A 15,671-nucleotide genomic window follows, 5' to 3' on the forward strand; every position below is an offset into this window, starting at 1 on the left:
CAAGTGGGATTTATAAAATACCCTATATATACACGAGCCAAAGAAGATTAATTTATAAAAATTTTGCACATGATAAAAAATTATTTTTTTTCTAAAAAAGCTCTGATACCTTTCTTTCAATCTCGATTAACATGCAAACTTGAAATATGATTCATATATATTCGTGGTTGATTATAAAGTAACGTTTTTTAATATTATTTGACATGCGATAATTCATAGCACAAACATGTATGTATATAGAATAGTATTAGGAATGGGAAGTGTGCTTTATTTATGAATAAGCCGTACATTTATTGTACGTGAAAAGCATAACTATATATGCTTATAAATATGTGTTGTGCGAGATTATAATAGCAATATGCAAACAGCTTGGATGATTTATACCGAAGATAAATATTTTATTTAAATTATTATTTTTATTCTAAAGTATTTAATAAATTCAGGAAATGTACTTATGCTTTAAGGTTATTTTCAATTAGAGATTAATCGTGGGATGATTAGAAACAACATTGGGATGATATTATTTTAATGCAAATATAAACAGATTACTGTTAGTGGAATTTGATAATGTAAACTTGTAGTTAAAATGTTGATAATACTAGTAGAGACACGATTTTTTATTTCTAGAATTATTTTCTTTTTCCTTTACTTATTTAATGTTTTCAGTAGTTTTTAAGTAACTATAATAAATAATAATATAATAATTAATAATGTTTTAAGACAGTTTTTAGTACATTTTGGCAAATTTTAAAAAGTTTATTAAACCATATTGTAACCAACATCTTGAATTTTCCAAATCTAATAAGAAAAATTGGTGGAGAATATTTAAATGTAGTGACCTAAAACCAGTGTGCGAAATGTTTTGAAATGTTTTGAAATTGTTCTAGAACGAAAAGAACACATTATAAACATTTAAGCTTTTGATTTAAAATTTTTTGCATAAAAATATTGTTTTCCTGAAAAAAAACCGTAGAAAAAACACTACCAATTCTGTAACAACTGTAGTTTTAAAGTTAACAAATTTTTATTTGTTCCATCATAGAAAAAGTATCATTAAAGAACAATGTTTGTATAACACTTTCTAAAATTCCTTGAACTACGAATTCTAGTACTAGAATTAAATCTAGTTCTAGAGTCAATTCTACTTTTAGAACTAGTTCAAGTTCTAGAGTAAGTTTCAGCACTGAAAATAGTTCTAGCACTAGTTCTAGTTATAATTTAAAAAAAATATTTGCAAGTCTAGCCTTAGTTCCATTTTAAATTCAAAAATTAATTATAGCATCTGTTATAGTTGTAATGCTAAATGAATTCATATTTAAAAATACTCTTAGTTTTAGCACTAAATGTAGTTCTAATGTTAAAACTAGTTCTAGCACTAGTTCTAGTTCTAATTTTAAAACAAGTCATGGTTCTGGCACTATTTCCAGTTCTAATTCAAAAACTTGTCCTACCACTAGCTCTAGTTCTAATTTTAGATAATTTTTAGTTCTAATTTTGAAAGAACTTTTATTTTTAGCACTAATTATAGTTATAGTAGTTCTAATTTGAAAACTAATTGGACACCTTGAGAAATGTTTTATTTGAACCAAATATAATATATATTTATGTCAAAAGAAATGAATATTTGTCTTATATCTTATTGACCTTTTTATTTGTTTCAATCAAGAATTTTATTTGACACAAAAAATTTGTTTTTATCGGAAGTAGAATTTTTATTTGAACCAAATAAAATTTATTGGTAACAAATAAATTTCTATTTGGCTGTGTGACAAATACAACTTTTTCTCTAGATGTAGTTCTGTCAGTAGTTCCAGATCTAATTCTAAAACTAGTTCTAATTCTAAAAAAATTTTAGTTCTAATTCGAAAAACAGTTTCAGTTTTTGTAATAATTGTAGTTTTAATTGTAAAAATGCTTTTAGTTCTAACAATAATTCTATTATTATTTAAAAATTAGTTATAGTTCTAGCACTAATTGTAGGTCTAATTATAAAACTAGTTATAGTTCTAGTTCTATTTCGAATTTTGAAAGTATTTCAAGTTCCAGAACTATAGTTCTATATTGATACTAGTTCTAGAACTACTGCTAATTCTAGTACTAGAACTAATTTTAGAATTAAGGCAATAGCTAGTTCTAGAACAAATTATAGAACTAAAGCAAGAAAGTTCTGGAATAAGCACTAGTTCTATAATATGTCGTAGTTCTAAAACTATTTCTAGTTATTGACTTGGTATTAGTTCTAGAATTAGTTGTTGTTGTTCTAGTTCTACATTTTGTACAAGTTCCAGAACTTTTTGCTGTTTTATTGTGAAGATTAGTTCTAGTTCTAGAACTAACTGTTTTAATTCTGAATTCAGTTCTAGTTCTAGTATTAGTGATAATTTCAGAATTACTTGTTGTTGTTTTAGTTCTGCAATTTGTATTAGATATAGAACTTTTTGTTTTAATTCTAAAATTAGTTCTAGTTCTAGTTCTACAATTAGTCGTTGATATAGTTATAGCTCTAAAGTTTGTACTAATTCTGGAACTAGAACTACAACAAACAATTGTAGAAGTAGGACTAGTTCTAGAATTAGAACTAATGTTAGAGCATACAACAACCAAGTGTAGGACTAGTACTAATTCTAGAACTAGAACTAATTCTATAGTAATGAGACAATAAATAGTTCTAAAACCAGTTCAAATTGAATAATTGAAAGAATAACAACTAATTATAGAACTAGAAATCATTGTAGACGTAAAGTAACAACAAGTTTTAGAACTAATACAAATTGTAGCAGTAGAACGAAGTTCTGGAATAAGTACTAGTTTTAGAATTAGTTGTAGTTCTGGAATTAGTGTCAGTTCTAGAACTAGATGTTGTCCTAATTCTAAAACTAGTTCTAGAATTAGTACTAGTTCTTCAATTTGTTTTTATTCTAGAATTACATATCACTCTAGAACTAGTTTTTATTCTATAGCTATCTGTTGTTCTAGTTCAATAACTCGTTCTAGTTCTATTCTGCTAGAAGGTTCTAGTAACATAGTTATTGCTAAAATTCTAAAATAATTAGCCAACAGATGTTCCAGAAAATATGAGTTATATTTTCTTAGAAAATAAATAGAATAGAAAAAAATAGATAACAGTAATCTAATTTTTGAGTATTGAAATTGTAACTCTTGCTACATTTAGCAATACCATAAAATACCTAAAAATTAGATGCCATAACAAAAGTCTGCTTCTTCGCTATCATGCTTTAAGTAAATATTGAAATAAAAAATAAATATAAAACTGCAAATTCATTACTTGAATTAATTTAAATTTGATTCTCACCTGTTGGCCAGCATAACCTTGTTGATACTGATTCGGAAATCCCTGGGTCGTTGTCGTCGTGGGCGGATAATTGTTATACAGCTCCTGCTGATTGGATTTTTGATACTGCGATTGTCCATATTGATTACCCTGACCATGAAACTGACCCTGAGTCGTCGTCGCCGTCGCCGTCGTTTGCATATACTGATTCGATGAATATTGTTGCGTATTCTGTTGTTGAAATTGATTCGGTATACTATTCGTTAACTGCGATTGATTAAATTGATTGTTCATCTGCGAATAAGGACTCGAACTCGATAAGGATGATGTCTGGGGATTATTTGCGTACTGCATACTCGATATCTGATTTGAAACTTGATTAGTCAATTGATTTGGAATTTGGTTAGATATTTGATTGAGCATCTGGCTTTGCACTTGGTTCTGTTGTGGAATTTGATTTTGGGCTGGCTTCATACTTGCCCTTCTTATCGTTTGGTTAATGTGACTTGGACCGGGATTTGGTGATGTCGATGAATTATTCTCCTCAGACAATGCAGTCTTGTTTGGATTGTAATTCGGCTGATCGACACTTGCCGCTTTGTGGAGAATACTTTTACCGGGAACACTGTCTTGAGGTGGAGGCACGTATCGTGGAATTTCGCGATTCTTCAGTCTCTCAAGTCCCGGTTGTCGGAAATCGGGAGCAAATTGTCGCGCTGTTTGTTGAGCCAATTCGGAATCTTCGCGCGCATGTTCAGCGGCAATATCGGCGAGTTCAGCTTTACCGCGTGATGTTGCTGTTCGCGATATTGCAATATCGGCTTTTTGCAGTGCTATTTTACTTGCTCTTTGAGCGGCATTAACTGCTGCTTCTATTCTTTCGCGAAATTTTGCTGATCTTATTAGGAACATGTGCTTCTTTTTTTGACTTGTTATTAGAACGTTATTTTTATATTTTCCCTCTTCTTTACTGCCGTCGCGAAATGTCGTCACACCGTAACCGTATTTACGATTATTGAACCATTCACCCTCGTAACGGAGGCCATCGCTTCTTTCGGATATTCCAAATCCGGTTCTTTTATCGTTCTTCCATTCGCCGAGGTATGTTTCCGTAACGGAGGCGTCCATTTGCTCATCCTGAAACATTATTTTTTCTTTCTTAAATTGTGAAAAATTTTCCTTTTAAAGTGGTTCATCCAGAAGAATGCAGATCTTTAGGAAAATTATTTTTTAATTTAAGTAAAGTAATTAAGAAATTACTACTAATACAGGGATGCCACAGGTCAAGGAATTCAGGGAAAAGTCAGAGATTTTTAGTTTGTCTCATAAACTATGAAATTACCACGAATTCTAATATAAAACCTAAAATTGTTTCTATTTCTGACAATAATTTCTTTTTAAAGAATTAAATTCTTGAAGATCTATAATAAAATTATTACTTATAAATTATTCATTCAATGAATAATTTTACTTAAATTTTGTTCATGAATAATAAAAATTTCACAAGAATTCAATTATTTATAAATTTTTTATAAATTTTTCTGCAATAATTCAATTATTTTCATAAATAATAAAACTGATTGTAGAATTTCAAAGAATTCAATTATTTAAAAATTTGTTGCTAAAATTCTTTATGAGACTTCAAATTTTAAAAAATTTTTAATTATTCAATATATTATTTATTTTTATATTTAAGTAATTGAATTCTCGAAGAATTTTCTAATAAAAAGCGATTTAAAAATTACCTAATTTCAGTTAAAATTTTAGATGTTAACTAAACTTTCAGTTCCAAATGGAAAGAGAAAAAAATTTTAAATTCAGATTTTATAGAGTTAAAAGTAAAAACGTGGCTTTTTTGAACCACCCTACTCTATTGAATTGAAAACAATTGAATTTTAATCGAATTTAAAATGAATTTTTTATTTTTTTAAATAATTAAACACTCAACAAACATTTTCAAAATTATTGAAAATAATTGACTAAGAGAAAAATTTTAATTAAAAATATAAAAAATAATTGAATTTTATAGAAATGACAGTTAAAATTTTTAGAAAAAATTAAATTTCCAAATGATTTTAAATAATATAATATTTAAATACTTATTTTAAAAAATTATTAAACTTTTAAACAAATTTAGTTAAAATTGCTAGAAAATAATTTAATTTTAGAAGAATTACAGTTATAATTTTCAGAAATAATTAAATTTTAATTTTTGAAATAAGTTTTATTTAAAAAGATTTTTGTTTGAATCCTCTAATTTAACACATTAGTAAGAATTTTTTATAATTTATTTATGATTGTAATTTATAATATTATTCATTTTATATAACTAAAACGAACCAATTTTATATCACAACCATACTTTATTCGCTTCATTGAGTTTGTGAGCGAATTTTCATTATATCTAAGCTGCAATTTAATGAACTGTATTGGCGCAAAATTCAAAAAAAGGAAAATTTAATTAATAACTCATTTATATTAATAATATGTAATTAATTAATATCTGTAATATAATAATTGTGTAAATTTATATATGATCTAATATTTACTAGAATTAATGTACATAGAAATTCTATTGAATTGTTCTATAGTGAAATATTACAGGATGCTCATTATAGATTTTGAATAGAATCATTCCCTTAGTATATAATTGTATAGAATTTTTTTGACTGGATCTGTTATGAAGCGGAAGAACAAATGACGCGCATCTATTTGCTCGACATGCATCACTATTAAAAATTGATGTTTCTTCTTCCAGAAAATACAATAAATAATAAACTTTTGATTTTTTAAATGTTAATTGATTTTTCTTTTTGCTCTATTTCTTTCAATACTAGTCGTCCTTAAATTATATAATTTTTGTTCCTTTTGATTTTTTCTTTTAAATACTGTTAAAAACTTCCATATCTTATCAATAGTGAAAAATAAAGGTTTATCTAGTGGAGTAAAAAATCTTTTTTTTTTTTTGAATCTGCGAATAAAAAATGTATTATCTTATCTTGTTTGGCGAGATAAGAAGACACTACTTGTATCATTTGGCCCTTTTATACACCTTGTATTTATTATTCATAGAAGCAAGATACTGAATTTAACAAAGGATTCTTCTTGTTCTTCTTTTTTTCTTCCTTTTTTCTCTCGTTTGAGAAAAAAAAGAATACTTGAAATAGCAAACAAGTTCTGAAAAGAGAGGGATTTTACTCTTTTATCTTTTCACTCGCCAACGAATGAGTGAGACGTAAACGCCAAAAGCGGAATGCATACCGTCGATAGCTGCACTTTTAACATTTCCTTCGCAAGTTCAGTTTTACACTGACATGTTTACAAATAATTCATCACTCTAATAATGATTTTCTAGGTAGTGGTTTATAGTTTCGTTTATTTTTCAGAAACTTTTTTTTTGTAATTTCTGAAATGTGTGAGAGTTTAAATGCAGATTTTTTTATTTAGTAAACGATTTTTACATTTATTTGGAAGAAGATTTTTATATTTATTTAGGAAAAGATTTTTACATTTATTTGGAAAAAGATTTTTATTTGGAAAAAGATTCTTTTTTTTATTTATAAAAAGATTTTAACATACAAGAGAAGGAAGAGAATTTTAACTAATTTAGGTAAAAGTGTGAAAGTTTGAATTTTTTCTTTTTCTTCTAACGAATCAATTCTCGCAGAATTTATTTTTCTCAAGGATCGGAGAGGGTTTTTTTTGTGTTTGCATACCTCGATAACGAAGGACGTGTTACTATCGGTGTGAACCGAAGCGGAAGCCTGACTTTGAGAACTCTCAGTCGACATCCAGGAAGCTGTGCTTGCGTTGCTTCTGATGCTGCCACCCGTACCGCGCTTCTCAAGGTCACCCGTGCTCCTTTGCTTTCTTATCTTCAGCCCCTACAACATTTACAAAAATACACTGATGATCACGATTATTTTTTTCTTTCTCGATCAGCACCATATTCGATATATTTCTTCAAAATCGATTTATTTCGAATTTATCATTTTATTTTCCACTACAAATTGTAAAGTGCGAAAAAATTTTATATTCTAAATTTAAGGATACATCTTGGCCTCTATTTTAAGAATATTCCTCATTTAATTCATTTTTACAGTTAGCAGATTTTGCACTCATCTACTAAAAGCTACTATTCAGTACTTTTTTTACGGTTTGCTATTATTTAGATTCTTTTCCAGTCCTGTGACAATAAAAGATATTTTTTTCCAAAATACTTCTTGAAGGGGAGAGTACACCATTATTTTTAATTATATTGTGGTAATATTTCCAGAGGAATTCAATGGCCATAAAACAAAATCGGTCTGAAATTATTTTGACACTTTTTGAATTTTTACTTTTTTTAAAAATTGGTAGATTTTAAAATCCATCTGTAATTTTGTAGAAAATATTATGTTTTTGAATAAACAAAAAAAATTGCCAAATGAAAAAATTGATTTTTACAATTTTTGGCTGAAATTGGTAAAAAATGCCATTATTATTCAATTTTTTTATTTGAAAATTCGTTTGTTTATTTTTCAAATTAATTTTAAATCAGAATTTTTATGTAGGTATTAAAAATAATAAATACACAAAAATTATGATAAAATTATGATCTGAAATTAGTTAGAAAAAAAAGAAATTTCAAATAAAATAATTGAATAATACTAGTATTTTTTGCATTATTAGCCTAAAAACAGAGTTTTATTTTTAAAAACATGCTTTAAAAATTGTAAAAATCAATTTTTTCATTTGGCAATTTTTTATGCATTCAAAAACATATATTTTCTACAAAATTACGGATGGATTTCAAAATCTGTCAATTTTTAAGAAACATTAAAATTTTAAAGGATTCAAATTATTTTCTGACCGATTTTCTTTTATGACCATTGAATTCCTTGAAAAAAATTACTTTAAAAATTATTTTATTGAATATTTAAATTATGTTCTTGATAAAATTAAAAATACAGATATACCCTCCACTAAAATCCGTTAATCATTGAAATAAAAAATTTGATAGGTATTTATTTTCTTTACAATAATTGTAGAAGATAGATTAAAAAAGAGGATATTTTAAATTTTTGTTCAACTTAAAATTAATGACCAGGGTTCCCACAGATCAGGGGAATCAGGGAATTCAGGAAAAAGTTAGGAAAAATAGAATTTGTCTGGAAAATAATGGACAATAATTTATTATGGACAATAATTTATTTTAAGTAATTTATTTTAAGTAATTTAATTGTTACAGAACTTTCAAAAAATTATTACATTTTTTATAAATAATTGAAACTTAAAAGGTTTCAAATTGCCATTTTAGAAAAATTTAGTTTCGAATGAACTTATGTAGAAAATTTCAAAAACTCAGTTTTTTGAAAAATTTTAATTGAAATTATTTTGAAATTAGTTGAATTTTCTATTCTATATTTTATTATTAAAAATAATTGTTTTAGAAATGAATTTTAGTTGAAAACGCGTAAATAAGATAATTGAATTTTGAAAACGTTTCAAATTTAAATCTTTGGAAAATCTGAATTTTTCGTATTTAATAATTCTGTAGAACTAATTTTTTTTAAATTTTAATTTCAATTCAGTTGAAATTAGTTGAATCTTTTAATAAATATTTGATATTATTTCAAAACTTTTAACGCAATTCTTCAAAAGAAATTCAATTATTTTGATAAATATAAATAAAATATATATATATATATATTCTATTATATTTATTATATAAATTCAATTATTTTCTTAAATAACAATATTCATTACAAGAATTCAATTATTTTCAAAAATAATAAAATTCTTTCCAGAAATTCAATTATTTTCAAAAATTTTAATAAAATTCTTGTTAAAATTTCATTTTATGATTTTCAATATCTACTATTTTAATAAAATTTCCCAAAAGATTTTAATTTAAAAAAAAATTTTATAAAATTCTTCGCAAGCATTCTATTATTTTCATAAATAATAAAAATTTCACAAAAGTTTAATTATTTAAAGTAAAATTTGCATAAATCAGAAAGAAATTAATTATTAAAAAATTTTTTGCAATAACTCATTTATTATTTTTATAAATAAAACTCATCGTAGAAGTTCAATTATTTTTAATACAATTTCAATTGAATTTAAAAAGGTTTAAATTCGAAATTTTTAAAAATCTTAATTTGTAAGGAAGAATATTAATGATTAAATAATTATCTGAAATAAAACTATTGATGTTTTTGAATAATTTCACAATTAAAAATATTCTCAAATAAATGTATTAGAACATTTTTTTTAGTATCTAATCATTTTTAGAGTTCAGGAAATCAGGAAATTTTTAGAGATCAGGAAATCTTTTAGGGTCAGAACAAAAATCAAAATTCCAGGGAAATCAGGGAAAAATTAAGAAAAGACAGAATTAATTTTTTGTGTCAACCTTAAATGGGTTACTGTTACTGAATTTTTATAAATAAATAAATGTTTCATTTACTTCGGATTTATTTAAATTGTACATCAAACGCTATAAACTGCATGTGAATTCATGATAATTTCATAAAGACTCAATTGTTTGTGCATTCTGCCTTTAAAGAAGAGATAAAGTCTAATCAGTGTAGGCTTCCAGCAGGAAATCAAAATTTGGAACTAATAAGTTTTTTATAAACAAAGATTTGAGCAATTCTTGAAATAAGGTAATAAAATTTATATTGTGAAAACAATTAAAGGGAGAAATTTCAGAAACAATGAAGGGACCACAATAGAAAGGAAAGAGACAAAAAAAAAACAAAAAAGATAGGAGACAATTTTCGAACAAAAATTATTGCAGTCAGTATCATTTTGTATGTCCTTAACCGACCAATCATGGACGGTTAAACTGACTTTAAAGATTGATTAATTTTTAATCGGAGTTGGTGAAACTGGCCCTAAAACTATAAAAATTTTAATTGTTGAATTAAATGAAGAAGTTTATATTCTTAAATAGTAGCCAAGATTTATTTTTAAAACAAATGAGGGTCCCGATCAAAGAACCGGTTATAATATTTCTGAGCTAAAAATCTTCGTATGCAAATACAAAATAAATAATTTAACTGTTAACTTTATAAAATTAATTTTAATTTAAAAATATTTTTTTAATTAATTTAACTTGAATAAGTTTTCTTTAACTATAATTATATTTAAGTCGAAATTAAATTCTAAAGAGAAATTGAAATTTCGAATGTTTTTTTAAATTTAGGAGGGGAGAATTTTGTCTTAAAACATTAATGAACATTGATCGGAACCCTCAAATACAGTCATATATAGTTTAGGACTAAGTCCCAAACTTTTCATTGTAGAAAAATTAAAAGATTCAGATCTATTGTTATGTGTATACGGCATAAAGTAGATGATTGTGTAAAGTGACTGTATAAACTATAAAATTTATATTCCTTTGAAAATGATGAAGCTTTGGAGTTTTATAGGTCAAAAAAAAGAAAAAATAAGAAAGAAATAGAAAAGAAAAGATATGGATGGCATTGTGAGAGAGTAATATAAATGAAAAGAAAATTACTTTACCGAGAGGATGCCTTTCTTGAGGGATTTCTCTGTTAAGCTCTTCCGCCTTGCCGGTGGATCATCGCTTCTGGCCTTCAGGACAAATCCACCCCTACTATCATCAACCCTTTTGTCTCTTTTGTCCATTGGATCTGGCGTTGGCGCTGCTGCCGGTGGTCCTCCTTCTGCACTCCTTAAGGAAGTTAAGGATGCCCTAATTTGCTTCGTTGGCTTGTAATGACTTGCCAAACCAAAGGGTGCACTCGCCCTTACCCCATATCCATGACGTGTCCCTTTCACCCACTGACCTTGATACGTACCTAATGAACAATAATTTATTTCTACTCTATATTAACTGTATCGACTTTATTACCGAAATTAGTTCTTTTTAATATTTCTTTCTTTATTTTTACTGGAATTATTCATAAATTAAATGAACACCATTTTTTGCCTGGGAAAACAAAATTAATTTTTAATTAATGAATAAAAAGAAAAGAAAAAATGAGATGTTTTTGTTTTCTGGGATATTTATTATTAAATAAATGAGAATTTATTAATAAATTAGGAAAAATTAATCAAAAATATTTCATATTGAACTTGTTACATTCAGCATTTAAAAAGCTTCAAAATGGTTATTTCAAAGTTATCGTCATTTTATTTCTTTATAAATTAATTTTTTTATTAATTTTTATTAATCAAATAATTAATGTCTAGAAAAGTGAGATTATTTTTTCATTTATTTTTTATTTTTATCTATTAAAAGTGCACATCTTAAACTTTATTTCAAGACTAAAAAAGGGTCCTTTATTAAAAAGAACTAAAAATATTTTATTTTCAAAAAGTTTTCGAATGACTTTTTTAATTGATTTAAAAATCGATTAGCAAATCTTGATTTGATATCTTTTACGGTTGATTTTGGTACATTAGAGAAATTTTTCCCCATATATTTAAAAATAAAAATACTACAAACACACACAATCATAATCCCAATTTTTGTCTCTTTTAATGACAAAAACTTTGTATAACGTCAATAGAGTCATTATCTCGAATCAGTAAAACATTATATGTGCATTGTTGTTGCCAAGACAGTTGTAATCCAATTTCAAAATCTTTTCCAAATGACTCAGAGTTGTGTGTTCCTAAGGTATATAACGAAAGTGTCTTGATTTTCAAGGGTGGAATACACCGATGAGAGCGTGTGGGTGTGATATTTCAAGGAATTTGCAAATTCCGAATCGGTGAAACCACAGAACGAATTTGTGTCACTTTATAATAACAGGAAAATTACAAACTTATTTGCAGAACATTTATTTATACTGACAGTTCATTTCAAAAAACTATATATGGGCAATTCCACGTGAGATTTCAGTCGACCACTTAAAATCGGCCAAAAATATTTTTTTTCTATTCTGTATTGAAAAAAAACAGATACGTATTTTTTTATTATTTTTTTGGAGGCCAAATTTTTGAGTTATGAATTTTCAAAATTTTCGTTTTTTAAATGAAGATATATTTTTAATGTCAGATAACTCAAAAAATATTGCTTCTTTTCATTTTTTGACAAGAAAAAAAAAGTTTTGTTTTTCTCTCTACTTTTGAATAATCATAACAAAAAATTTTTTTTTTCATTTTTTATTAAAAAAATAAAAAAATTTTATAAACAAATTAATTTTTTTTAAGTTTGGGTATGATAAATTTTTAATTTTCTTTTTTTAAAACATACCTGGAAATGATAAGAAGGTTTTGCAAAAAGTTTCAGAGTGGGCCTGACAAGTTTGATGGGTCCAAAAAAATAATTAAGCTGTCCGTGCAGGTCGCACGCACGCGGCACAATGGGAATTTTTTACAATTTATTATTAAAAATTGTTTAGAGCCTACAAATTTTATCAGATTTTGATTATTATTGAATTTGGAGGCTCTAAACAATTTTTAATAATAAATTGTAAAAAAATCCCATTGTGCCGCGTGCGTGCGACCTGCACGGACAGCTTAATTATTTTTTTGGACCCATCAAACTTGTCAGGCCCACTCTGAAACTTTTTGCAAAACCTTCTTATCATTTCCAGGTATGTTTTAAAAAAAGAAAATTAAAAATTTATCATACCCAAAGTTAAAAAAAATTAATTTGTTTATAAAATTTTTTTATTTTTTAAATAAAAAATGAAAAAAAAAAATTTTTGTTATGATTATTCAAAAGTAGAGAGAAAAACAAAACTTTTTTTCTCTTGTCAAAAAATGAAAAGAAGCAATATTTTTTGAGTTATCTGACATTAAAAATATATCTTCATTTAAAAAACGAAAATTTTGAAAATTCATAACTCAAAAATCTGGCCTCCAAAAAAATAATAAAAAAATACGTATCTGTTTTTTTTTAATACAGAATAGAAAAAAAATATTTTTGGCCGATTTTAAGAGGTCGACTGAAATCTCACGTGGAATTGCCCATATATATATATATATGTTTGTAGTTTTGAGGATCATTATTTTAATATAATGACAATCTAAACAGTTTATAATTATAACTTCCTTTAGGTCCGGTTTATAAATTTAGTTTCGCTAATAATACACTTTGTGCCTGTGTTGCTAAATATAAAGGAGAGCCAAAATTAATTATTCTATTCTATTATAATTTCACTAGAAATATTAAGGAAGAAAAAATTCTATTAACTGTTTAAATTCATAATTTTTTATGAATGAAAATTTTAAATGTTGATATCTAGGTAAAATTGTTAAATTGCAATATTTATATTAGAATTCATTTCTTAAGCACTTTTTTCTAAATCTAAATTAGTCTACAATATTTCATAAATAAACTCACATAAACTATGAAATTACCACCAATACTAATACAAAACCTTCAATTTTTTCCATTTTTGACAATAATTTCTTTTTAAATAATTTAATTTTGGAAAAACTATTATAAAATTATTATTTATAAATTATTTAATTAATAATTTTACTTAAATATTTCAAAATTAATTGAATTTTAAAACAGTTGCGTAATTATAATTTTAATAAATACATGAACTTCAAAAAGGTTTAAATTTTTGTTGCAAACACTTAAAAAATTAAATTTTGGAGAAATTACAAATAATTGCAAAAATTCAATTATTTTCAAAAAAAATAAAATTCAACTACATATGTTCAAAATTTGAAAAAAATTCTCGTAAAAATCTCAATTATCTTTATAAATAACAAAATTCTTCTCCAAATTTCAATTATCTTCATAAATTTCAAAAAAATTCTTGTCCTAATTTCAATTATTTTCAAAAATTTTTCTAATTTCAATGATTTTCAATATCTAATATTTTAATAAAACTTCCCAAAAAGAATTCAATTATTTAAAAATAATTTTAAAAAATTGTAGGCAAACATTTAATTATTTTCATAAATAATAAAATTTTCACAGGAATTCAATTATTTTGAAAAATAATAACATTTTTTAAGGAATTCAATTACTATTTTCATAAAAAATAATTTGAAATTCTAGAAAATAATAATTGAATTAAAATGATGAAAATAATTTTGATTTTATCTCTCAGTCATCTTTAATTATTAGAAAACATGAAGAAATCGATCACTCCGAGTGTTCGACTCGGAGCAACCGATATCTTCATGTTTTATAACAATTTTTTATAAATTTCAAAAAGGTTGAATTAAAAATTTTTTAATGTCTTAATTCCTGTAGAAAATCTTGTTTCAAATATAAGATTAAAAATAAGAATTTTGAAAATATTTTTCCTTTTTTTCTAAAACAAAATAATAATTTTGTTAAAAAAATTGATTCATAAATAAAAATAATGCAAAATAAATAAATTTGCTATTTCTTAATCACAGTTGTTTAACAATTTTCTAATTTTGTTTAGAAGTAAAGAACAAAAATCTGCATAATTTTAATTTGACAAAACATAATATTTAAGAAAATGTTAGTCTTTTAATAAAAAGAAGTGAAAAAAATTCTGATGATTTCTATTTGTCATTACAATTTTGAATTAATTATGAAATAAAAATAATTATAACATAATAATATAATATATAATCTATCTAAAGATAACAAAAAACTAAAGTATAAACAAAAGACAACTTCAGAGTGTGAGAGACAGAAAAAGTGAATGAATGAAAGAATAAAAGAACATTCAAATTATTATAGTTAATAGTTAATTTTATAAAACATCAATTTTGAATGAATTTAATTAGAGATTTTAGAGAACTTTAAAATTACATTTTAATAATTAAAATTCTTTCTGAAATTAGTTAAATTTTTTAATATATATTTATATTTAATTAATTATTAAAAACAAGGAATTTATAGAAGAATTTTAGTTTAAAACACTAAAAAAAATTGAATTTTTGAGAAGTTACAAATAATTGCAGAAATTCAATTATTTTCAAAAGAATAAAATTCTTCGCAGAAATTCAATTATGTTCAAGAATTTAAAAAAAATATCATAATTTGAATTGTCTTTATAAATAATAAAATTCTTCTCTAAAAGTAAATTATTTTCAAAAATTTTGAATAAAATTCTTGTCAAAATTTCAATTAGGTACCTATTATCAACAATTTTTCTCAATTCGATGATTTTCAATATCTACTATTCTAATAAATTTTTCCAATAGAATTTAATTATTTAAAAAAAAAATTTAATGAAATTCTACGCAAACATTTAATTATTTTCATAAAAAATGAAAATTTCACAAGAATTTAATTATTTACAAATTTTTTATAAATTTCTTCTCAATAATTCAATTATTTTCATAAATAATACAATTTTTTTAGGAATTCAAATACTTTCATAAATAATAAAACTCATCGCACAATGTCAATTATTTTTAATACAATAATTGATTAATAAAAGCATTAGTGAATTTTTAGAAATAATTCAATTTT

General features: G+C 24.6%; 2 protein-coding genes across 6 annotated transcripts in view; one reads left to right on the forward strand and one right to left on the reverse strand.

Annotated features, from left to right (window-relative positions):
• LOC122503805 overlaps nt 1-15,671 on the forward strand; it is a 244,198-nt gene that overhangs the window by 86,442 nt on the left and 142,085 nt on the right. The gene's annotated exons all lie outside the window — the stretch shown is intronic.
• Nucleotides 1-15,671, reverse strand: part of LOC122503804 (junctophilin-1-like) — a 112,883-nt gene that overhangs the window by 19,220 nt on the left and 77,992 nt on the right. Inside the window, exons 4-6 of the mRNA XM_043614504.1 lie at nt 10,805-11,103; nt 7,009-7,176; nt 3,314-4,429 (exon numbers count right to left, since the gene is read on the reverse strand). Of these exons, the coding sequence (XP_043470439.1) occupies nt 3,314-4,429; nt 7,009-7,176; nt 10,805-11,103 (1,583 nt within the window). The remainder of the gene's footprint in view (nt 1-3,313; nt 4,430-7,008; nt 7,177-10,804; nt 11,104-15,671) is intronic.

The sequence above is a fragment of the Leptopilina heterotoma genome, unplaced genomic scaffold, assembly GCF_015476425.1.
Source record: "Leptopilina heterotoma isolate Lh14 unplaced genomic scaffold, ASM1547642v1 Lhet_27, whole genome shotgun sequence".
Lineage (NCBI taxonomy): Eukaryota > Metazoa > Arthropoda > Insecta > Hymenoptera > Figitidae > Leptopilina > Leptopilina heterotoma.